Below are 24,464 nucleotides of genomic sequence, written 5' to 3' on the forward strand. Positions count from 1 at the left end.
CATTTCAGACAAGGAAGTGAAGAAGACTGCAGTTTCAATGAGCATTTAGGATGTGAAAGGGTTTGCATTAAGGGGCCTCAGGTGAGAGATCCCTGTTACTGACCCACCATCTAACGACCTATGTGCAATATATATGTAATCTGTTGGCTCCACTCTCTCATCAAGTCCAGTGAATTTAAGGCTGAATTTAAGACCTCACAAAGTGGGCCCCAGATCCCCAGGGCCCCCAAAAGCTCTGTGTTAACTGCATGACAGTAGGTCTTGACAGTTTCCCTCTTTCCTTATGAATTTGTGGTTAATCAGATTACCAAAACCTGTTCACATGCAGTGAAACTGGAGCTTTTGGGGCCCATCAGGATCTGTACAATTTCTCCCCTTGGTAATCCAGCCTTCATGCTGTTTTAATCATAGGCCTTTAGAGAAGTCAACTGGTGTGTAATAATAGTATAAAATGAAGCCCACTTCTCTGTTATTGAACATATGTAGTCCTAAGTCTGACACAAAATAACAGTATTGTAGACAATTAAATGATTCTGTGGGCTAAGTCCTTTTCACCATCACCTCTATTTATCATACCTGTAGAGAGTAGAGAAAATGGGGACTTTATGTATAATATATGTGCAGATTATTATAACCTTGGATTCTGGGAATAATTGTGTTTATCTAGCTAGTTTTAAACGAGGGCTAAAGAGTGATAATACCACAGGGGAAAGACTTAAACCTTAATTTACCTCATTTGGCACTTGAGAACAATTAAAAAATGAAGCAAGCTGACTTCTTACTAATCAAACATTTGGGTTGTCACCTAACAGTAGTGGGGTGTGTCTCTTTGAACGTAAATGAGGGCAGTGGAGACTTTCAATTTGTGGTGAAATAGCAATAAATAAATGAATCAAACAATCAATCATGTAAACCACCGTGCATTCTCTAACATGTTCATCTATTTGCATTAGTTGTGTCTCAAAATCTGTGAACAAAGAGAATATACCTGACATTCTTCCTAATTAAAAACAAAGAGAGACAGTCAACATGGGATACGTGTCAAAGACTGTCTCATAAATATTAATTGGAGTGTCTCAGATAAAACAGAACATAGACTTAGTGGCGTTTCCTTGTCAAATCGACTGTCATATACCTTCCAGTATCTGTCTACTCTCAGACATTTATTGCATTATCCTCTGTGTGGCCACATGTCTCATCCACCTGGCACCAATAATAAAGTCTGCTGATGTGCTAAAAGCTGTCATTACATCGTCAGACAATGTTAGTGTAATGATACCTTAATTAATGACTACCATCTACCATTTTTCTCAGACCTATTTCACATAACATCTGTTGTGAGCTATGTTTTTTTTGTCATAAAATATATTGAGATGTATAGGAGGATTATTACAAGGATGGGATTTTGTTTGGGGAAAAAAGAAAAATAGCTTTTATTTAAATAATTTCATTGTTCATAATAGTGGCTGTTTGACCCTAAAAGAAGAAATAATAAAATGGAGAGAAAAGTCACTTTTAATGAGCTTCGTCGTATCTGCGTTTCAATCCCTCGTATTTATCAACACGCACCAATTTGATAGCGCAGCCACACAGAAAGTGACGGACTATTTCTTGTTACACTGAGTTTTATAGAGGCGGAAGGATACGTTCTAAAAAATCGCGCCTGACGGTACTGGAGAAGTTGCGGTTTTGCTTTTGAGAGGCGCATTCCGATTGGCCAGAGAAGACCCGCAATATTGTGCACGCTGTACAGAGGCCGCTGATTGGCTAGAGCGGATCTGCAATGCGTCAAACCACGGCGCGGTAAAGGCGGCAGGAGGGAGCGACTCCACCGCTCCTGTGTGTTTGTGCAGTGTGTCCATAGACTGTATACGAAGATATATTTATTTATATAGTGATTAGAGCAGCAAAAACTTTCAAGTTAATTCACACAAGTCCGTTATCAAACAGAGACGGGATGTATGAATAAAACTATTTATGCTGAGGATGTAAAAATGAGGAAATAAAAGTGAGACTGCATTATTTATGCATAAAATGTAATTCTTAAAATTAGAAGAGTTAAATTTAAGAAAAAATGCCTCGTCTATGCCACAAGTAACGGATTTTACACTGATGAAATTTAACAAAGTATTTATTGACCAAAAAATAAATAAAATAGTACTATGTGAAAAATGACTAACTTTGTGAAGATGACATTGTCAGTCTGATCTGCCTTTCAGTTCTTATCTGGCAATAGTTACCTTACACAAAGGTTCAGAATAAAATATAATTTAACCTCCTCATAATCTGGAGTTTCTTAACCCTGAGGTGTCCAAAGCATGAACAAGTTGAAGCATTTGCATTTGAACATTCAAAGTTGACATTTTATAATCATGACCATATTACTACTATAGAAAAAAAATAAATCTTTATTATCATTAAATGCTGAGGAAGTGTAATGTTTAATTTCAATTTTTTTTTCATTCGTATTCATTTACAATTTATTTAATTTGACTCAAATGTTGATGTTCTCTTTGCAATCACATTTAATAGAAACATGTCATGAGGTTTTATTTTGTTTAAAACGCAGGTGTCCAACCTTAGGTTGTATGCACTGTGTGCTCATCAGATTATGCATGATCACAACTACAGCACTTAAATGAAAATTATAGTTTTATTGACAATCTTAGCTAGTAAAACACAGTCATAATGGTTTGCTGTGAAAATAAAGCATTTTCATGCCCCATATACAAAAAATGGCTCCTTGCCCATCTGAAGATCACTGCAACTTCGCTGTTTTATACTGCAGCGATGTGTGTGTGAGCATCCAAGTCTGTGTGTGTGTCCTGCTGTTGCCATCAAGTGTGCCAATATGTGGGTGGGCATGTTGCCAGCAAGGCAAACTCAAACTGAGCTCTTGAACAAGTTGTGTGTGTGTGTGTGTGTGTTCAGTCCTCCAGTAGTATATCCAGTTCTTCTAAAGGTAGTCTGAGTCGTAGTTCTTTCTCTGTCATCAGATCTACAAACTCCTGCAGACGGTCAGGAAACAGCTGCACTGCATCCATGTACAAACCCTGGTCGAACACACACATGCAAAAATGCAAATTTACATTCATGCGTGCGTTCATACACGAGGGAGACAATTAATTTCCCTCACAATTATAAATGAAGAGGACAGATGTCAGCTGTGTCTCACCTTAGACCAGGGAATATTCTGTAAAGCCCTGTAGAAGATCCCTGTGGCTTTATCCACCTTCCCTTCTGACACCTACAAATACACACATACATACATACAAACATGTTATATACACACAACACAGATATAAGACTTTCAGTCAATATTTGTATCTCCAAATGTGCAATTATATAAAGTAAGTCTTTATAAGCTGATCTTAGTGTTTGTTAGTTCATGTACTGTCTTCAAGTCAATATTTGGGAAAACGAGAAAGAAACAGCCCTGTAAGGCAGCACTGTAAGGACAGACATAAATAAGCACAACATGCAGAACAAAAGGGGACCTTTCCCATGATTACTGAAATGCACATTTAAATAAATATTTCTATAGAAAAAAAATAATATTCCTGCCATTTTTATGTGATTCTTCTTTTTTAAAGAGATACTTTAAAGCTTAGTAATGTTGGATTTCTTTGTCTCATTTAAGTGGGAAATTGACAGATATGATTTGACCTGTGCTCACTTTCTACTAGTATCACTGGTCAGGTGTGGTGACAGTCAGCAATCAAAACAAATCAACATGTCTTACATACATTTTTATTTGCTACTTTTTAACCACCATATATGCAGCTGATGGACTAGTTAATTCTATAAAAAAAGGAAAGCAGGGATTTGCCAAGAACCCCGTCAGTGAAATCTGTAACAATGACAGTATGATAACTGGATGAAAGTTGAATGGGATTATGAATTTTCTATGTTTTTTCTTTATAACACCTCAATGCCACAAAGCAACGGACTGGTCTAGGATAGAAAATGAGTACAAAGTGATGGAGTACCCTCACAAGAGCAGTAAATGTGTGTGAGTTTGGGAGTTATTTGCCGTCTCACCAGGAAGTGCATGTACATCCTCCAAAGTAAAGGACAGTGAGCACCCATCTCCGTTGCTATGGTGCTTTCAAACAGTCCACGGATACGGTTGCTAAGGCCATTCTCTGGCAGGATGGGCAAGGCAGCGTCATTGCAACAAGACCTGTAGTGACCATAGGAAGTTTAAGTTTAAAATAAGTTGGTATTGATAGAATTATTAACAAGTAATGTAGGTGTGAAAATAAAGTATTTTCTAGGTTTTTCTTGGCACATGTATGATGACGCCATTTTCACTGTGTTTTTTGGGTTGTTACAGCGCTTATTCCCTTACAACATTAGTGCAGGAAAACCCCACATCTACCTATCATCCTTACCTCTGAGCAGCGTCCACCAGCTGCTTCCTTTGTTGTTCAGCAACAATGGCAAAGAGGCGCGGCACAACACTGCTGTTGTCCCTGGTAACAGAGTGAAAAAAGCGACGCGCCCGGCCAGCACTATGGTAACGATTCTCCACCTGAAACACATGGGGGACGTCGCATAGGGGTTATCAAGTCAAGAGAAGGAAGGAGGAGGAGAAGTGGCTGTTAGTGAAGCTTATTTTAAATGACTGACTGATCTGATTTTAATCTGTGATGATTAAAAAATGAAATCGGTTTTGGTGTCTTAAGAGCAGACCACGGCTTACCTGTACATAAATGCTCCAGAGAGGGGCGCTGCTGGGCCAGGTTGAAAGGGCAGATGTCAGTGTCTGTCTCAGTGTTGCAAGTGGAAACACACTGATGCTGTTATGGTGCCTGAGCAATGCTGCGTGCTGTACTGCTAATATCTCACACTCAGAAGCTAGCCTGTTAACACACTGCCTGCTTGTCGGGCCGGAAGTAGCTGCAGAGTGACTGGCATCAGTGCTGGCAAGGTTGGCTTCCTCATTACTGTTCAGCTGCTTGTCAAATGTTAGCGTGCGGTGCAGCTCCTCCATCCTCTCTCTTGCCTGACTGTAGACAGTGTGAGCTGCTTGGATGCCCATCGTGAGGTACTGGAACAGAGCGTAGCAGCCGACCAGACCTCTCAAGTCCTCTTGACCTGGTGGTGGAATGATGACATCACATGAATAACAGATTCAACTAGGTAACATTCAAAACAGGAGGACTTTAGGGGAGTTATTTCTTTTGTTTGAAGTATCTTAATGATGTCTCAAGTATCACATAAAGAAACTAGTTTGAAGTTTTTCCATAGGCTTTTTGACTTTGAAGAGCAGTCATGTTTTGTTGCTGTACAGAAATCCATCAAGCCCAGTAGTACACAATGTAAGATGCAATGTACTGTAGAGGCAAGGAGTTACCATCAGTTTGGCAATGCTTGTGTTTATTTTAAAAGTAATTATATTAATATCTTGAGTAATAATTAAGTATGCACTAAATCTGATCTGCTAGATCAGTACTAGCACAGATACTGATCTGGTAAGTGGATTGGAGTGCCAAATGAGACTGATCCACAATAAATACAGTTTTATCGTCAGTGTAATTATAAAATTCAGTATTTCAGTTACATGTATTCAGTCAAAACGGGCTGACAACTCAGTGTCAGAGCACAAAGATTACACAAAGATTACTCAGTTATGTTCCATGCAGTGAGGTTTTAAATTTAGGAAAAAGAACATTCCTCTCCTATTGGATAAATAGTCACTATTATATATTGGAATTAGTATTTGGAAAAAAACACCTTGGATTGGTTTATAAGTGATGATAATGACTTATAACTGAAGGTTGTTGTTCCATGTTTCAGACAAATTACTACAAATGATGTATTGTATAGCTTACATTATTGACCACCATTTGCCAAAGACTACAATGATGTTTGGATTGACTGACAAAGTATAAAGGCAAATAAATATTCAAGGGATTGCATATTTTACAGAAGTTTCAAGTCTTTGCAACTTATTTTCATGCCACACTGAAAGCACCTCCTTGACAGATGAAACACACATAAGTTGTTGAGAAAGTGAACCTTTTCTGTTGGCCTGAGGGTTGTGGGGGTCTTGATCCAGTGCTGCCAAGCTGGCAGTCAGAGCTTGTTCATATGACTTTCTTGCTTTCAGGATGGAAACTGGAGAGAGAGACTGGGAGGATGAAGAGGATGATGAGGAGGTTCCTTCTGCTAGCCTAGTTAGTACACACACAGCCGGGGACGCGGTTACATCACTTAGTCCCCCTCCTCGCACACTTGCTCCGTCCTCCACCTCCAGCTGGGCCCACAGCAGACACAGCTCACAGAGGGTGGGGCTACTCAGCCCTTTGGTTCCCCCTATCGCTGTGGCTGTGGAGAACACTTTGCGAGCCTCGTCAAGGTTTCCCAGCATCCACTCCAGGTGGGCGTACTCCCGCCACAGCACCAACGACGAGCGGTTGTCAGGTTCTTTGAGTAGTCGTTTGGCAACCCGCTTGCTGCTCTTGCCCTGAGAGCGGAGACGCTTCTTGTTGCCGCTGCGCAGGCAGCGCAAGACCTGACACACACAAATACAAAGAAGTAAATTACTGCAAAGGTCAGACACTTTTCTGACCTGAAATCCAGTCGATCTAAATATTTGTACTTCCGTTTTCAATAAAACTTAGAATCAGACAAACTGATTCCTACCTTGAGTTTCTCATACTGCATCCAGCTGAGTGATAAGACAGCTCGGTGGTGGGCAGGAAGGACAGGTTGAACCATATTGAACACATTGGTGACAAACCTCTCGCCGTGCTTCCCAAGCCCCGCCAGCTTCCTGGTTCCCTGAAGAGTGGTCATGTGACCTACAGAGTTAACCCCGGGGCCAGGTAGGTCGTGGGAGGTCAGAGGACGCTGGAGATCATTACCTGGGAGGAGACAATGTGAGTCTCATCTCAGTATATGCTTCAAGTTGTTGGTAGTTTTTAAAAAGCAAACCGCTTTTTATTATTGTGATCGATCGATTCATTTTTACCCTGAGTGAGTAGTGAAAGGCTCTCCAGCAACAGGCCAAGCTGACAGGGGGCAGCAGAGTCCACAGGAAGCCCCAGGAATGACAAGAAATTGAGAACAAGACGGAGCTGGAGCTCTGGTGAAGACAGACAAATCAGGGATGAGCCGATGTCATCAAACAACACCTGGAGATGGAGAAAGAGAGAGAAACAGGGAGTTCAGACAAAGTGGATTAAGTTAAATTAGTTCCAAACATAAAATTCTGGGATGGTGACATATCTAGAGACATGTCCGTCTGTCTGTCTGTCTGTCCAGCTGTCGGTACCTGTCTGTCCGGGTCGTCACAGTCCTCTTCTGATTGGCCCTTGGCTTTGTCAGGTCTCCAGGGCAACCAGTGAGCTGCTTCGCGAGACGACTCCACATCCAGCCAGACTGTCCATCTGGGCTGGCTCCGATCCTTCACCTCCTCTTCATCTTCTTCCTCCTCCTCATCCTCCTCTGTGGATACACACACATGCACAAACACACACACAAACACACACACACACACACACAAACACACACACACACACACACACACGGAGACATGAAGCTCAGTTTCTTGTTGTTTTCATGATTCTAGCACAGAAATCAATTTCTAAATTATTACAGTATTTATAACAACACAAATATGCAGTAAGGCCTGACTCACCTTGCTGTAAGGACTTCTGTTTGTGTGTGTGTGTGTGTGTGTTTGTGTGTATTTTACCTGCACTGGGCTGTAGCCACCCTCCTCGCTCTTGTTGGAGCATCCAGGCTTTCCAACCTCTGGCCCCCAACTCCCCAACCCTCGCCTCCCCGCTGTCCCAAAACGGCTCAAAGAACTCAACCTGTACACACACACACACACACACACACACACACACACGCGCGCACCATATATTAACTGGGAGATACAATTTCATCTTTTTTCACATTACCGGAGCACCGGTGTATGTCCTGCTGTATTTTTACAATGCCTATACAATGAACTTACTCTCTAAACAGAATTTTTTGATACTGATCAAATCTGTACAATCTGATCTAATTAAAATAGAGCAGTTTATAGATGTATATAGTGAGCACATTTTGGGAAATCTGCTTATTTTCTTGCCAAGAGTTAAATAAGATGATTTACACAAACACTAAAACATTGTGTGTATCCTTGAGCCCTTACAAACATCTTAAATGTATTCCCTTCCTCATAAAACATTTACAAAGCCACTTTTTAATATTTTAAATCCTACATTGTTTTTATCCATGTTTACTTGCTAGCAGCCTCCTGCTTTGTGCATCCTTGTGCACTTGCATAATAAAACAAAACTGGGACCTGCTCATAAAAATTTTGCCCCATAGCATCAATAGTGGTCAAAATCTCCATAGGCTATGTTTGACATGAAGCTGGAGCCATGAGATAGTTAGTTTAGCTTAGAATAAAGACTGGAAACAGGATGTCACTGGGCTCATCCAAGAGAGTGAATAAGAGTGTTTCCCAAATTGTCAAACTATTCCTTTGAGGTGTTATTATAGCTTATGATTTGGTTTTAGGGTTTAGTTTATTTATGAGCATAAGATTTAGGTTTACAGTTTCAGTATCAGTATAAGGCTTATTCTCTGTGTAGGATTAGTGTTTTAGTTCATGTGTGTATGTGTGTACCTGCTGCTTGGTGGACATCTTTTGTACGCTTTCAGGTTTGTAGAAAGTAAAGTCGATCATGGCCTGAAACAGAGAAATCGCCTTCTCTGAGTGACCACACTGACGCAGAAAATGACACTGCTGGGTGAAGATATCTGGACAGAAAGACAAACAAAATGATGACTTTTTAAAAAGCACTGAGTATATAAACAAAAATAAATGAGAATATGACGTATCACAGTCAAGATATCAAGTGTTTATGTGTTTTTCAATGTGAGGGTTTCAGTTCAGTGACACAAGCAGGTGATAAAACCGGGCTGCTATAACTGGATAGGAAATTTTAACAAAATTTCTGTTACCCAACATATCCTCCTCAATCCCAGGCAGGGCCGGGTGAGAGACCATGCTGCCGTCCCGCACAGCGCTGAGCGTGCTTAGACACTTCCCGTAGGCAGAGTTGACTTTAGCCACAGTGAAGTTGCTGAAGTAGCTCTGAGTGAACACCAGATACTCCCTCCAAAAGAGGGCACTGTTTGGGTGGAGGAACACCTGCAATACAACAGATAAAACACGAGTTAGAACGATTGTATGCTTTGGTTTTACGGACATGCACATACAGTATATTGGCATTGTTTAGAGCACACACAAAAACTGAGCGAGCTCAGTCAACTGACCAGTTTCTTCCATTCCTTAGCCAGAACTGATGGCTCCCAGAGCTCTTGGCAGATCCTGAGCCTCTCCAGCTGCAGAGCGATGCAGCCTGGGTTGGTGGCCACGGCACGCTCTGCGATGCTCAGCTTTTTCTCCAGGACAGCTCGGTAGGAAGACTTACGACGTTCAGCTGAATCTGTGCCCTGTTGCTCCTCCTCACCTACAAACGCTGTTGCACTGAGCTCATCCTAAAGAGGGAGAGAGGACATGATAAACATTTGACACCATGCTACACAGGAATAACCTGAGGAATGATTTGATTGTTGAAAAGCAATAAAAAGAAAAATTAGAGAGATAAGTTATTGATTTGCTGATAATTATAGGCTGTTTGCAAGTTACAATGTAGAATGCCTAAAATCATTTTTGTGATTCAACAACCAACTTGTGGGACAGTCTACAGTTTTACAGCAGTGCAAACTTTAGTTAGTTTGCAATTTAAATGTCAAAATCAAACTTTTACTTTATTGTCTCCACGGTAAAAATTGTCTTGTGGCCTTGAGCTGTAGCCAATGGCTTTTAATTTCGGTCGCCTGTTGCAGATAATGTGAGGTCTGTTAGTGCTGCTTTGTGCATTGATCAAAACCCTGCCCAGCAATAATGGGTAAAAAAACATTGTGGGAGCAAAGAACAGTGTGCGGATTCTACTTTTTGCCATTTGACATCTCCTATTTGGCTCAGCTCAGAGTTGTTGTTTTTTGAATGTGAACACTATTTCTCTCCATTTTAGCCAGATGAAACACAGACTTAAACATGATCTAATACATACAACAAATAATAAAATAGTGCAAAATATATGCTAGAATACCCGACACAAGAGCACATAAAACAATGCAGTGAAAAAATGCCTGACCTTTAGTTATCTCTGTAGAAACATCAGTAACAAATGCCATGATCTTGTGATCAAATCTGGCTAAGCATTACATTAATAGTTTCAAGTTTATTAAACTTTAATTTGGCAACAAGCACAATTTCTATGTACACTAGTAAAGTTGATTGTAGCATCTGTGTCAGACCTTAAAGTCAAACATCAGACTATCCATATTTGAAATCATATGGGACTGTTAAAATGCCACAAATAAAATTTCTAATATCTAATAATACCTGTTTAATGAAACTATATATTCCTGATTTATGTTCAAACATATTCAGTAAAAATTAATGGTCTTAGGATTGAGAACCACAGAGTAGAGGCTTTGGAAAATACTGAGAAACACATAGTTGGTTTTGGTTTTGACCTGGGATTAGTTGATAGATAAGTAAAACAAAGAATAAAACCAACCAACCAGGTAAAAGTCTCCCTACCTGGTATTGTATAAATTGTATCCATAGCTGCGTATCTGCTGGCTGCTCTCTGAGCCGCCTGTTAAACTCTTCAGTCCTCCCGGCCAAAAGGTTAGCGCTCTGCCCTGTCTGTTTGTCCTGCTTTTGATGCTCCGTCTGGTCCTGCTGTCCCTTCCCCTGCAGCCAGAGAGTCGTAGAGGAGTCGTACACACCGAGGGGATTTACTGAGGATGTCTGCACTCTGTCACCTGGATTGACGCATTAAAAGTTTGAAGTTAGATGTGAGGATTAAAATGAAAAGATGAGGGTTTATGCCAGAAATATCTGACATAAAAAAGTGCGCTCAAATCTGAAAATTGTCTTCACACAATATTGTGGTGTTAAATCCTTGTAAGCTGAGGACACATTCCACACTTCATAGGTCAACTAAAGCTATTATTTCAAATCAGGTCAGCTTTACTTTGAGTATTAGTACTAATGACCTGTTAGGAATGTGAAGCTTTAATCCCTTTGTTCTGCTACAATTAGGACTTCTGAATTAATTTTTATTGTTGATACTTTTAACTTAAATCTGTGTCAGTTTGAATGGTTGTGAGGCAAGTCTGTGTGCCTAAAATCAGTCATGCAGTGTGTTAACAACTTTAGGATGATAATGACTGGACTGTCGATTCAACATTTTTCATACTGAAATAAAAAGGCTTCTGCTTGTGGCTGCCTCTTTGTTACCTGTCTCTCCTCCTTTGTTCTCCTCCTCATCATCACCCAGGGGGAGGAAGGAGGTGGGGCTGATGACATCACTACACTCAGGAATCGTTGGTAACGTAGGAACGGGGTGCTGGGACCTGAGCAGCTGGCGACTGACTGTAGAGAAGTATCTGTCTGCTGCTTTCTTCTTGTCCCCGCCTTTCTGTTTCTTATTTGACTCTGACTCATCCCAGCTGACTTCCTGTCTGCGCGGGTCCAGACCCAACGACGACCGACCTTTCCTCTTATACCTGGAACACACACAGTTTCAAAAATATCTTTAAAATCATAACCTACAACACTTTAGTATAAGTATATGTCTGATTTGCTGCTGTAGTCATTAAACCTACTTCCACTACAGAGTGTCTTTCCTCTGTTCAGCAGTAAGTGATGTGTTTGATTTGTTTGTAATTAACTGTAGTAGCAGGTAGTTCATCAAATGAACAAAATCCAAGGAGAAAGATGTGCCAGTACTGCCCACATGGTGCATAGTGTTTGTGTGTAAGTATGAATGTATGTGTGTTACCTTGCTACGTCTCCTCTGTACAGGGACTTGTACGTCCAGTTGGCTGGGTCTGGTTTACTGTCCACACAGAATGGCTGCTCTGTGGGCGACTTCAGGTCATCCAACCAGGAGAAACGACTTGCTAACGGAGCATCCTGGAGCCTACACACGCACGTGCACACACACACACAAACAAACACAACAACCTGTTTGTGAAATTAAGATTCATTTAAAGTACTTAAAGATTGTGTGACGTGAACTTGTTTGTGTGTGTATACCTGTCTGCCTCTTGTTCCTTTTTGAGATCACTGGGGTAGATGGTTTCAGAGTCAGACCCACTAGAATCCGAATACCTCCCGCTCTTCTTTTTGTGTTTTTTCTTCTTTTTTCTATGCTTTTCACTCTTCTTTTTCTTCTTTTTGGGTGGCACATCACTTTCTTTCTCATCTCTGTCTACACTGAGGATTGTTAAGATTAATCCAACGTTAATGGGAGTCAGAAACACAAAGAATGCTTTCATAACACCTGCCTCAAGTAAAAACAAATACTTATTTTACTAATTTTCAATATAGTATCTTGAGTACTTCTTACTAGAAATGTGATATAATAATGACATTTATTTAGCAAATTTCTAAACAGAGTTATAGAGTGTTTCACAGTAAAGACAAACAGATTCAATAGGAAGAATAACAAAAAAACCAAGGAGAAATACATGCAAAGATTTGAAAAAGGGAGTAAAACATGGCATAAAAGCAAAAATCACTAAAAGTGGGACCACGTCTCAAAGATGAAAATGACTTTCTTTTGAAATAAAGTTTACAGAGGGAATTTAAAAGATGCTACAACATTGTGTGCTTGAGCATGCACAGTAGAATGTCCAGTATTGTGTCAGCAAACAAAGTTTTGTACCTTGAGTCCTTCTCGCTCAGCCTTTCAGTGGTCTTCTCTAAAAAACGATTGTGAAGAGAGAGAGCCTCCCCGGTCTGAAAACTCTTATTCTTCAGCCATTCTAACTCTAAAAGGAGAGAGTACACAAAAAAAGAGTGTTACTCCCCAATCAGGAGGATTGAGGGATCATAGTGCTGATTATCACTCAATGAATGTGTTTTCATGTAATGGAGTATCACAGTCTCATCCTGGGAATGCAAGGGATACATTTCTCTTGTCTTCCATTACTGAAGAATAGACGGAGAAACTAAATCCAGCAGAGTCCAGGTGGCCAAAAACCAAACTGAATTAACTCAGTAGGTACAGAATTTGAATTTGAATGCAGATTGTCAAACACATGACTGCACTTCCACAGATGATCAGAAACCTGGATAATATTATAATCATGCCTATGTGGAGCTGAATAACCAGGTTTCTACGTGTTTCATGTAAAGTCCCAAATATAAGAAACAGTTCATTACACTACTCATTACACTGATGTAACAGTAATGACAACAGGTCTTTGCCCTTAAAACCAAAAATATCACAGTTTCTGGAGAAAAAAAGACAACACAGAGGTTTATTTTACTGAACCATGACAGTGACCATATGATAATTAAAGTTCCCCTCTGCTCAAAAATATGTTTTTCTTCTGTTCTTTCAGGTTGATATTTGAGCTTCACTGTACAGTATGTTTGATGCTAGAAAGCTGTTTTCACATGTATCTGCTCAAGGTGGAAAGTTTCTCTGTGTTCACTGAAAATCCAATTTTAAAGGGTGAGTGTACGAGTAGGATTTATGATAAAACAACAAGTTTGGAGCCAATCCTCGTCCAATATTCAACCTACACGAGTGTCATGAGGAAACTTGAAGCCTCCAGTGCACAAACACAGAAAATTGACTTTATAAAGAGGTACATAGGAGACATCTTATGTTCAGCAGTTAAAGATCATGAAATCAAGAATATCTGCATATTCATAGATTCAGGAATTTTTAATGAGGGAGAAGGAGTAGATGTCATTTTAAGGATTTTAATGTGGTAATCATACTTTCTTTCTAGAAAAATCATATCAGACACAAATTATTATTTAAAGTAGAGTATTTTATATACATCTTATAACATGTTCACATCTTCAACTATTTCTCAACTATGGAGCTCAAGCTTAACTATTTATAGCACCTGTCAATAAATGCCTCGGTTATTATTAAAAGCAGTGGCCTTACGTCGTTTTCTACCTGGTATGCATATTTGCTAATGCTCTCAATGTAAAGTTCATACATGACACTGGCGTCATATATGAGTCAACCAACAGACAAACGGTATCTTGGCTTCCTGAAGAAACCGTGTAACGACATGTAAACGTGTTGATAGTAAAATAACAGTGAAACTGAGGTCTGTCAATCAGAAAGTTAATGTTAATATCAGTAATATCAGCTAGTTCATGCTTCAGCGGGTTTATCTCCTCATGATAACGACAGAACAGTCACGAGAAGAAAAGCAGTAGATATTAAAACATGCGATAAATGAAGGAGTTATCACCTTTGGACGAATCTTCAACTTTACTGTCGTTTGATAAATCTGCAAAAGCTGGAAACAGCGCCATGTTGGTTATCGCACATAAACAGTCGCAGGAACATGACGTCACTCGACAGCCGGTCTAAACGAAAATTAATCATCACCTTTTTTTTTCAATTGTAACTTTGTTGCCAAATTTTGGTCAGATTTTAATTGTCATTTCTATCATAAACATAAATTTTCTGTTAAAGATGTTGAAAATTGATTTTATTGCGAATGTGGTGATTATAAAGGGTAAGGTTTTTTATTCACAAATATCGTTTTTCAAAGAAATTAGCATGATTTTCTGTTCCTTCATGATTTCACATATTTTTTAAACTCTCTCAAATCTCTTCAAAACAAAAAGGGTAAATGTACCATCAGTTATTATAATTACATTTTTGAAAACATAGAATTGCCTTTATTCTTTTTAATATATCTATTTACTGTGCTTTTATTATTATTATTTTATTATTTTTTACAGCAATGGCCTGAGATACTGTGCTGGTACCACTGGGGTTATATGGAGAGCGATAAGGCCCAAAACTAACTCAACCAGCCACTGTTACTTTCATCATTAAATTATTTTCTAAAAAATTCTCAGGTCTTTGTGAGAAGAAATTTTCATTTTGAATATTGTGGACTATCAATACTGACTTGTTCTTTATAAAATGTGTGCTTATTCATATAACTGAACTTATTTTCTTATTGAACACAGGGGGAATAGTATCTGACAGTGATATTCCAGCTGTAATGTTTCCCCCTCAATAATGAACGTGGATTTAAGACAAAAATGAAACCTAGAAACTTGTGGATATTTTCCATCTACAGTTTCTTTCCTGGCCTTCTTTTCTCATTAAAGTGGGGTGAAAGTGTACTTGTTGGGACAGACACCCATCAGATAGCCTATATAATAAACAGCTGAACTCAAGTGGACCACAGAGCTCTCCTATGGTCAAATCATGCAATTGCATTTCGAAAAACTACAAAATACTACAGAAAAGTAAAAAGTAAATGAATAAACTGAAATATGACCAATTTGATAAGCCATTGTGCATCTTGGAAATGATCATATATTTTGGTTATAAAATCACAGATATGTGAATAAGCACACATTTCCTCCAAAACAAAGCATAAAGATCAAGTCAGTATTGATAGTCCACAATATTAAAATGAAAATATCACAAAGCACCCACGAACATTTGAGAAAAGGATGTAATGATGAAAGTATCAGTAGTTGGTTGTGTTAACAAAGACATCAAAACAATACAACAAACATAGATTTGGTATCTCATTTTCAACATATAACTGGACAGGCATATTTGCCTTTAATTTCTTGAATATAACGTCCAGGTAAACAGGTAAAAATCCTACCAAAGTTAGTTTTGGCCGTGCAGTTTTCACGTGTACGACACAAGATAAAATTGATAAAATGATTAGTTGAGGACATAAAGGGGTCATTTCAGGGGTCATTCAACTAAAACTACTTGATATCTGCAGAAATATGGTAATGACTGTTGGAAACTTAACAAACCTCTGTATGAAAATGAAAATCGCAAATTGGAACTGGAAAATATTATTGCTCAATGTTGGAAACAATATTTATGGGTACTTTTGAGAGTTAACACTAATAAATGTAATATGGAAATATGTTTTGGCCAGTAAAGTTTTGTGGGAGAAAAGATCAATTAGAATAAATACCATGTTCAATAAAAAAAAAAGAAAACAATGAATGCATACAGAGCGTCCCCAGCGTCTCTGCACAAAAGTTGTTGTGTATTAATTCAATGTTGTGTTACCAAGGCAACGGCACCCTCAGAGAACTACCCAATCAAAACACGGAACCAAGTTATTTTGACCAATGAGGAGCCTGATATTTTGACTGACGTGTGGTTAGTCCAATTGGAATCACTGGTCCGTCTGTAGTTGCCAGCGCTGCCACCTTCTCAGGTTAGTCCGTTTACAGGAGCTCTAGAAGCGGTCACAACTTTTTCTGCTGCCGTCGCTGTTAAGAAGTATTTTTTTTATTTCGACCAAAATGAGGGAAATTGTGCATCTGCAGGCAGGCCAGTGTGGTAACCAAATTGGTGCTAAGGTGAGTATAACTTTGGTTTAAACGTTAAGTATTATCTCACTGATAATTTGGGTTTGGGCGGGCTTCTAAATGAGCTTACTTAGCTTTGGGTTTTGCGTCGCCAGATAATCTAACCGTTGTCCTCTTCCTGTCTCTATCTCTTTCTTTCTCTTTCTAGTTCTGGGAGGTAATTAGTGACGAACATGGCATCGACCCGTCCGGGACCTATCATGGAGACAGCGACCTGCAGCTGGAGCGTATTAACGTGTATTACAATGAAGCAACAGGTTTGTCAGATTATCCAGTCATTTGTTAGGGAGCTGAGGTAATTCAATACCACACAGAAGGCTTGTTAGTTCCGCAGCCATCCAGCAGGAGGCCCTAACCCCGCCAGAGATCTCTCGGGAGGCCAGTGGGCCCCTGACTGTCCCCTCCTAGTTACTGTCGCCTGGTTTCCAGGATACAGCAGATCAACAAACCTCCAGCCAGCAGCACTGTCTTAAATGTATTGTAATATTTTAAGACACCCCATATAAGCGCCTATCTTTAATACGGCATGTTATATTATTAGTATTACTAGTAATTTAAGATTGCTCTGGTCCCGGTGCAATAGGATAAAAAAAAAAAAAACAGATGTTAAAATTGCACAAGAATAAATACAGAAAAATACCAGGTAATAATTATGAATACTATAATGATGAAAAGTATAAATCTTACAAAAAGTACTAAAGTATGTAAATCAAAGCAGCAGTAGTAAATGTAAGATAGCAGCACGTAAATGAGGCATGAAAATGTAAATGAATACGTTTCTGACCCAATAATTATTATAAAGTTTGTAGACCCAGATTTGCATTTTATCTGCTCTTAACACATGTGTCTTGACTTGCCATCCAGTGAATTATAGTTGAAGCCAAACCGGTTTTTCAAAAAGTTAAAACTGCATAACGCCAACCCGGCTTTGATTTTAGTTGTAGTTTTACTCAGCTAGTAAAATGACTGAAATAATGAGAACTTGTCATCGCAGCTTGATGGGCCTGAAAGTATCAATTAACAAAATACTTGCATGCAAGTTTATTTATAATAGCAACATTCAGACAAAAAGGCAATTTAAAGTGTTTTACAAGGACATAGAAATACATTGAAAATAAGACATTAAAATTGCATTTAAAAAGACAATAAAAACAAAAAGCAAAAACAAGCAAATAAATAGTTGAAGATGTTACATAAAAAGTAGTTACATATTTAATTTATTGGAAAGCTGCAGTAAACAATAATATTTTAAGCTCTAATTTAAACAGTTTTAGCAGACCTCAGTTATTGAGGAAGCTTGTTCCCCAGGTGGAGAGCATAGAAACTAAAAGCTGCTTCACTTTCCTTGGTTTTGATCCTGGGAACACTGAGTAAACTTGTCCCAGATGACCTGAGAGGTCTTCGTACTGTGTAGTGCTTCGTAACATCAGAGGAAATCAGAGATGTATTTATATATGCAAAGAAAGTATTTTATGCATGATACTAGAAACACAGAAAAGTGAGCAAGCTATTTGCTTGAGTAATTGTTTCATCACTATTTGTTGAAATTGTTTCATATAATAATTTTGCAATAATTGACCTGCATCACCAGGTGGCAAGTATGTCCCTCGTGCAGTGCTTGTGGACTTGGAACCAGGCACAATGGACTCTGTGAGGTCTGGTCCCTTTGGGCAGGTCTTCAGACCAGACAACTTCGTCTTTGGTGAGAATTTAAATGTGAAAATTCACATACATGTTTTGACTTTGGCTGATGAATAGCTATTCTGTGATCACTCTTATTTTAAAGTCAGAAATCCGTAGTTTTCTACAGTCCTGCAATGCTAAAGAAACCAGTCTCTTTCAATGTATGCACTGCTAATTGCAATTAAATGTTAAGATTTTTTCATCTTTTAAATAGACAAGGGAGATTTTTGAAACCACAGCTGTGAAAGATTTCTGTATCTGCATTTAACACAGGCCAGAGCGGAGCAGGTAATAACTGGGCTAAAGGCCACTACACTGAGGGAGCTGAGCTGGTGGACTCAGTCCTGGACGTGGTGAGGAAGGAGGCGGAGAGCTGTGACTGCCTCCAGGGCTTCCAGCTCACTCACTCCTTGGGTGGAGGCACCGGCTCTGGCATGGGCACGCTGCTCATCAGCAAAATCCGAGAGGAGTATCCAGACCGTATCATGAACACTTTCAGCGTGGTGCCCTCCCCCAAGGTACAGATCATACACTAAAATATTATAAGTTAAATATTTGTCCCTCCGCCTGCTCATCTGTGCTATAACGCTGTTTCATCCTCCTCCCTTTGTCTCCTCTTTCTCTTCACCCTCCCCCTCCAGGTGTCAGACACGGTGGTGGAGCCTTACAACGCCACCCTCTCCGTTCACCAGCTGGTGGAGAACACAGATGAGACCTACTGCATTGATAATGAGGCCCTGTACGACATCTGCTTCCGCACACTGAAACTCACCACGCCCACCTACGGCGACCTCAACCACCTCGTCTCCGCCACCATGAGCGGGGTGACCACCTGCCTGCGCTTCCCAGGCCAACTGAATGCTGATCTGAGGAAACTGGCTGTCAACATGGTGCCCTTCCCCAGGCTGCACTTCTTCATGCCAGGCTTTGCCCCCTTGACCAGCCGGGGCAGCCAGCAGTACAGGTAGAGACGCAGGAGAATCCCTCAAGCTGTATTTCACTCACTTTTCACTAATAAATCCTAATTGAATTCTTTCTTTTTCTAGGGCTCTGACAGTTCCTGAACTCACCCAGCAGATGTTCGATGCCAAGAACATGATGGCAGCCTGCGACCCACGCCACGGGCGCTACCTCACCGTCGCCGCCATCTTCCGGGGCCGCATGTCCATGAAGGAGGTGGACGAGCAGATGCTGAACGTGCAGAACAAGAACAGCAGCTACTTCGTCGAATGGATCCCCAACAATGTCAAGACGGCTGTCTGCGACATCCCTCCCCGCGGCCTCAAGATGGCCGCCACCTTTATTGGCAACAGCACAGCCATTCAGGAGCTGTTCAAGCGCATCTCGGAGCAGTTCACCGCCATGTTCCGCCGCAAGGCCTTCCTCCACTGGTGAGTTTTTTTTTTTTAAAAAGGCTGTCAGGAGAAAGGGAAGAAATTCTTGTTTCCATGCTGGCCTGTAATGTTTTTCATGCATGAATCTCATGTCAGTACTAAATCTTTCATATTTCAACACATTTTTACCTCTAGACTTGAGTTTATTTGTTAAAAAAATATCTGCAAGTAAGTATTTACTGTCTTTGTTGTCTTCAGGTACACAGGAGAGGGCATGGATGAGATGGAGTTCACAGAGGCTGAGAGCAACATGAACGACCTGGTGTCCGAGTACCAGCAGTACCAGGATGCCACTGCTGAGGAGGAGGGCGAGTTTGAGGAAGAGGGTGAAGAGGACATGGCCTAGATACCTACCATGACCTCTTTCTTACTATGCAACAGTTAGGAGGGCTGTGCGATGTGGTTCACATCATAATCGCAATATCGATAATTGGCTTAAAATAAGAAAAAATGATTCAGCCTTAGCAGGAGAGCAAAGGATTTCTAAAGCTTTGGTTTTAAATGTCGTCTGTCGTCTTTTCACACGTATTTGCTATTTTTAATTCTCTTCTTCTCTTTTTGATATAAATGTTTTTAATCTGTCCTGTCATCATCTAAACTTATAGAAAAAAAACTTGGACCATACTGTTAAAACTGTGAGGAGCTGTTGAGTAATCGACTGGACAAACAGTTAACAGTTAACATTACTTGTTGTGGAACTACCTACTCTTACTATCACAACTCTGTCTATTCATAGCTGGCACCTATTATGTATTTTTTGGCCCCTCTGTGATGGTGTGAAAAAGGGCCGTTGATGATCACACTCTGTCCAATCTTCTTCAAACTGCAGGTTTGAAATATATTTGTCATGAAAGACAATGTAACACTGACCTGTTCAAGGCACTCTTTGTTGAATTTGACACTTACCTCATTTAATAATGTTTAATATGGAATGTAACTTTTTTTTTTTTAAACAAACCAGAATGTATCATTTCATTTATTAAAAAAACCCAAGATAATGCACTAAGGCTGAAAGCTAAAAGGAGTGTCAGGAACCGGTCACTAGTACATTATTGTTAGTGTGCTTTCTCTGTGATAATGGCATAAAAAGTTTAGATGGGTTTTAATAAACATATCATCAATTGTTGCCTGTTGTCTGGATTACTATTTCTTTTACTTACCAATAAATGTGACTGAGCTGAATTTCACATTACACAAGGGACACTTCCTACACAGATGCTCTCACTTAATTGCTTGATTAAACCTGCTCATATGATTGGCTGGGTGGGTGTATCTGTTCAGCTTCAACCTGTGCAGAGGTCTGATCAGCCAGAGTAATGGAAAACACCTGTGGGAGTGTGTACGGCCTTAAAACAATTCAACCTTACTACAAGGACGTTGACTTATTTGTTTCTGTTGCTAATAATAGATGATTGATGGCCAAGTGAGAATTCAACTCCATTTGTCAAGTGACTTCACTAGTATTTAATTCCTCCATATGCAATTCCTGTTGACATGTATGACGTCTTTGTCCAGTTACTGCTGTCAATTGACTGATACAGTGATAAGAACTGATTCAATGTGTGGGTAAACAGTTCAGTAGCAGACACCTGTTATTTCAAGTTTAATGCCAAGCAAGTTCAAATGCACAAAAAACACCAAGGTGTGGCCCACATTCTGATCATGTTCATATCTTTTATATCTGTGAAGGATATGCATATGATGAAGATAATATATCTGTGTATGCAAAATCAGCTATGAAAGCAGTGTTTTTGGTGTCTGTCCATCAGAACAGAGGAAGTTATCTGGCAGAGCAGGTCACACATCTGATAACATCCAACATCCTTGTCCAAATACTCTTACTTCATCAATCTTTTCTTTAACTCTTATTAAACCGGTCAATCTCAGGATTGTCTCACACAAATAAAGACATGCTTTGGGCCATGAATCACTTTTACCTGAAGAGCAGCAGCTTCTGTAACAGTGATTGGTTATAACAATATGAGGAAGAAAATATATTTAGATGATTGTTCATTCTGAAATTACACATTTAAAAAAATGTTGTCCTTACGATGCATTCAGGAACTTGAAATCATATGAAAATATTCACCTTTTATCATAAGGGCAAGTTTTTAGTGAATAAATGCATAAATCTCAAATGTAGCCATATATTGAAGACATAGTCATGAATCATGCACACATAAAGCATAACCACCAGCTGTTAACTGTGGCAGAAAGGGAAAGAATCCTGAGTATTTGAATGACAGATAAGACACAGACATCAGCTTCCTGTTCCTATTTCCTTTGTTCACATGGAGACAGAAATGATCAGAGTAAGATATGTCTTTTATAGATTAACATTTGGATTTGGAGAATTTCTTTTATACTATATTTATAATTTCTGGTGAAATAAAATAGTGAAAGATAAAGAAAACATTCTTCAACTTTAAATACATTTATTTATTGAACATTTACATGTATACAAAAGCACATATGATCATCTTCAATTAACACTTTAATAAAACATTGAATGTACATTGTCAAAACAATATAGAGATTAGTCCATGTTTCCAGGTTTGTCCTCTGCGCTGTGGTCTGTGTCTGTGCTGCTGCCTTCTGTGTGTGAACACACACTCTGCTGTGTTTTCTCCTCCACGCTCCTCTCGATAGTCAGTTTTCTCTCAGCCTCCTCCACGCATGGAGCTTTGGCTTCCTGGATGTGGAGCTTCCCGTCTGGAGCCAGGTAGCAGGTGATGGCTTCAGGGTTGAGCTCCTCAGGCAGATCAAACTCCTGTCTGAACTCCTGGCGTCTGTAAGAGTAGCAGCCTTTCCCGTCCTCCTGCTCCTTCTCTGTCTTCCCACTGACCCTCAGCTTCCTGCCCACCTGCCTGACAGACAGCTCCTCTGGGGAAAAGCCTTGAGTGTCCAGGGTCAGGCCAAAGTGCTCTCCATCTTTCTCCAGCTGGTAGGAGACTGGTTGCACAGCTGCAGCGGTTTGGGAAGGCTCCGTCTCCTCCAGCATCTTGTGTTGAAGTTTGTCTATCAGCTCCAGCCTGCTGCGCAGCTCCTGGAGGTTTCTCTGCAGTAGATCCTGCTGGCAGAGCAGAGGTTTGACCTCTGGCCACAGACTGCGTACAGGCCAGTAGAAGTCCATGAATGGACTGAGAGTAGACTGGAATCCATGAGAGCACAGCATCTTCAGTGTGTTGAGTCCTCTTGTTGTGAGATGAAACACTGTGAAAGTGTCTGTTCTGTTCTGTGTTGGTTGTGTTGTTTTCTGTCTCAGCAGTGGGACTGTCCCAGCTTTTATATCCTAAGTGGAGAAGCTTCAGAGTCTTCAGGAACTTTCCAGTCATTACCACAACTCGCCACTGGGGAGAGCTGTTTCTCAGGAGAGACGTCATCACTGAATCATACTGTTTTTTTTAGGGAGCTTACTGTCTTAATGTATTTACTGTCAAATCTCATCATTGCTGCAAATAGTTAAAGTGATCCTATGTAACTTTCTAAAGAGCTGCGACTGTGGTCACTGGTCATATCAGACCAAATGAGGCTGCAGCAGAAAAACCTCTGATTGTATTGAATGAAGGAAGAAAGAGCTTTATTGATTGTGAGTTCAACTTTTCATCAGTAAAAGAAAGAATGAAATATTTCCTACATCAGAACAGGAAGAAAACATAAAAAGACCACATGAAGATCAAAGCCAGATTCAATGAACATAAAATAGCAAAATTCTGAGAAAAGAGGGTTATAAAAGGCAGAGTATGAAAAAAGAAAATATACACTGATTAGCCACAACATTAAAACCACCTGCCTAATATTGCGTAGGGCCCCCTTGTGCCACCAAAACAGCTCTCACCCATCGAGGCATGGACTCCACAAGACCTCTGGAGGTGTCCTCTGGTATCTGGCACCAAGACGTTAGCAGCATATCCTTTAAGTCCTGTAAGTTGCCTGGTGGGGCCTCCTCAGATTGGACTTGTTTTTCCAGCATGTCCCACAGATGCTCGATGGGATTGAGATCTGGGGAATTTGTAGGCCGAGGCAACACCTTGAACCCTTGGTCAGGTAAATAATGCACACACACCCGGCCGTCCACATGATGATCAGACCGGCCACCTTCTTCCATTGCTCCATGGTCCAGTTCTGACACTAATGTGCTCATTGTAGGCGCTTTCAGCGGTACACAGGAGTGAGCATGGGCATTCTGACTGGTCTGCAGCTACGCAGCCTCATATGCAGAAAGCTGCGATGCACTGTGTGTTCTGACACCTGTCTATCATAGTCAGGATTAACCTGTTCAGCAATTTGTGCTACAGTAGCTCTTCTGTATGGTCGGACCAGACGGGCTAGCCTTCACTCCCCATGTGCATGAATGAGCCTTGGGCACCCATGACCCTGCTGCCGGTTCACTGGTTTTCTTTCCTTTGACCACTTTTGGTAGCTGCTGACCACTGCACACTGGCAGAACCCCACAAGACCTGCCGTCTTGGAGATATTCTTGCTCTGTTGTCTAGCTATGACAATTTGGCCCTTCTCAAAGTTGTTCAGATCTTTACGCTTTCCCTCTTTTCCTGCTTCCAACACATCAACTTCAAAAACTGACCATTCATTTGCTGCCTAATATATCCCACCCCTTGACATGTTCCATTGTAATGAGACAATCAATGTTATTCACTTCACATGTGAGAGGTTTTAATGTCGTGGCTGATCAGTGGTATATATCAGCCATTATAAACAATCTTAAGATGAAATGGAAACTTGCTTTTTCTGACTTTTCCCTCCTCAGTCTTAAAGTAAAATATCACATTTTACTAATTTGAGGTCTCTGTTGAAGCAGTGTTGATTCTAAGTGGATATTTTACTAGATTAAATGACAAACATAGAAGATTGGAAACAAAACACTGATCTTCCATTTTCTGAAGCACTAAGAAGAAAAGAGGGGAAAGCTGTGCAATATCAAATGAATT

The 24,464-nt window shown here is 40.1% G+C and overlaps 3 protein-coding genes across 3 annotated transcripts; 1 reads left to right on the forward strand and 2 right to left on the reverse strand.

The window, feature by feature from the left end:
• Positions 1–2,634: 2,634 nt before the first annotated feature.
• Positions 2,635–14,427, reverse strand: nrde2 (NRDE-2, necessary for RNA interference, domain containing). Its single transcript, XM_042389326.1, has 19 exons — positions 14,320–14,427; positions 12,762–12,867; positions 12,131–12,310; positions 11,874–12,014; positions 11,330–11,598; positions 10,625–10,851; positions 9,286–9,510; positions 8,971–9,160; positions 8,633–8,766; positions 7,706–7,826; positions 7,283–7,455; positions 6,980–7,142; positions 6,652–6,872; positions 6,025–6,520; positions 4,706–5,100; positions 4,395–4,534; positions 4,042–4,183; positions 3,176–3,247; positions 2,635–3,053 (listed from the first exon to the last, which is right to left on the reverse strand). The coding sequence occupies exons 1-19, from the start codon at positions 14,381–14,383 to the stop codon at positions 2,928–2,930; spliced, it is 3,585 nt and encodes a 1,194-aa protein (XP_042245260.1). The 5' UTR covers positions 14,384–14,427; the 3' UTR covers positions 2,635–2,927.
• A 1,846-nt stretch (positions 14,428–16,273) lies between these two features.
• On the forward strand, positions 16,274–20,641 carry LOC121880761 (tubulin beta-4B chain). Its single transcript, XM_042388260.1, has 7 exons — positions 16,274–16,429; positions 16,587–16,695; positions 18,030–18,140; positions 18,395–18,639; positions 18,763–19,085; positions 19,168–19,512; positions 19,714–20,641. The coding sequence occupies exons 1-7, from the start codon at positions 16,373–16,375 to the stop codon at positions 19,859–19,861; spliced, it is 1,338 nt and encodes a 445-aa protein (XP_042244194.1). The 5' UTR covers positions 16,274–16,372; the 3' UTR covers positions 19,862–20,641.
• Positions 20,642–21,991: 1,350 nt separating this feature from the next.
• Positions 21,992–22,762, reverse strand: LOC121881160 (heat shock protein 30-like). Its single transcript, XM_042388817.1, has one exon. The coding sequence runs from the start codon at positions 22,688–22,690 to the stop codon at positions 22,052–22,054; it is 639 nt and encodes a 212-aa protein (XP_042244751.1). The 5' UTR covers positions 22,691–22,762; the 3' UTR covers positions 21,992–22,051.
• Positions 22,763–24,464: the final 1,702 nt, after the last annotated feature.

The sequence above is a fragment of the Thunnus maccoyii genome, chromosome 16, assembly GCF_910596095.1.
Source record: "Thunnus maccoyii chromosome 16, fThuMac1.1, whole genome shotgun sequence".
NCBI classification, from domain to species: Eukaryota; Metazoa; Chordata; class Actinopteri; order Scombriformes; family Scombridae; genus Thunnus; species Thunnus maccoyii.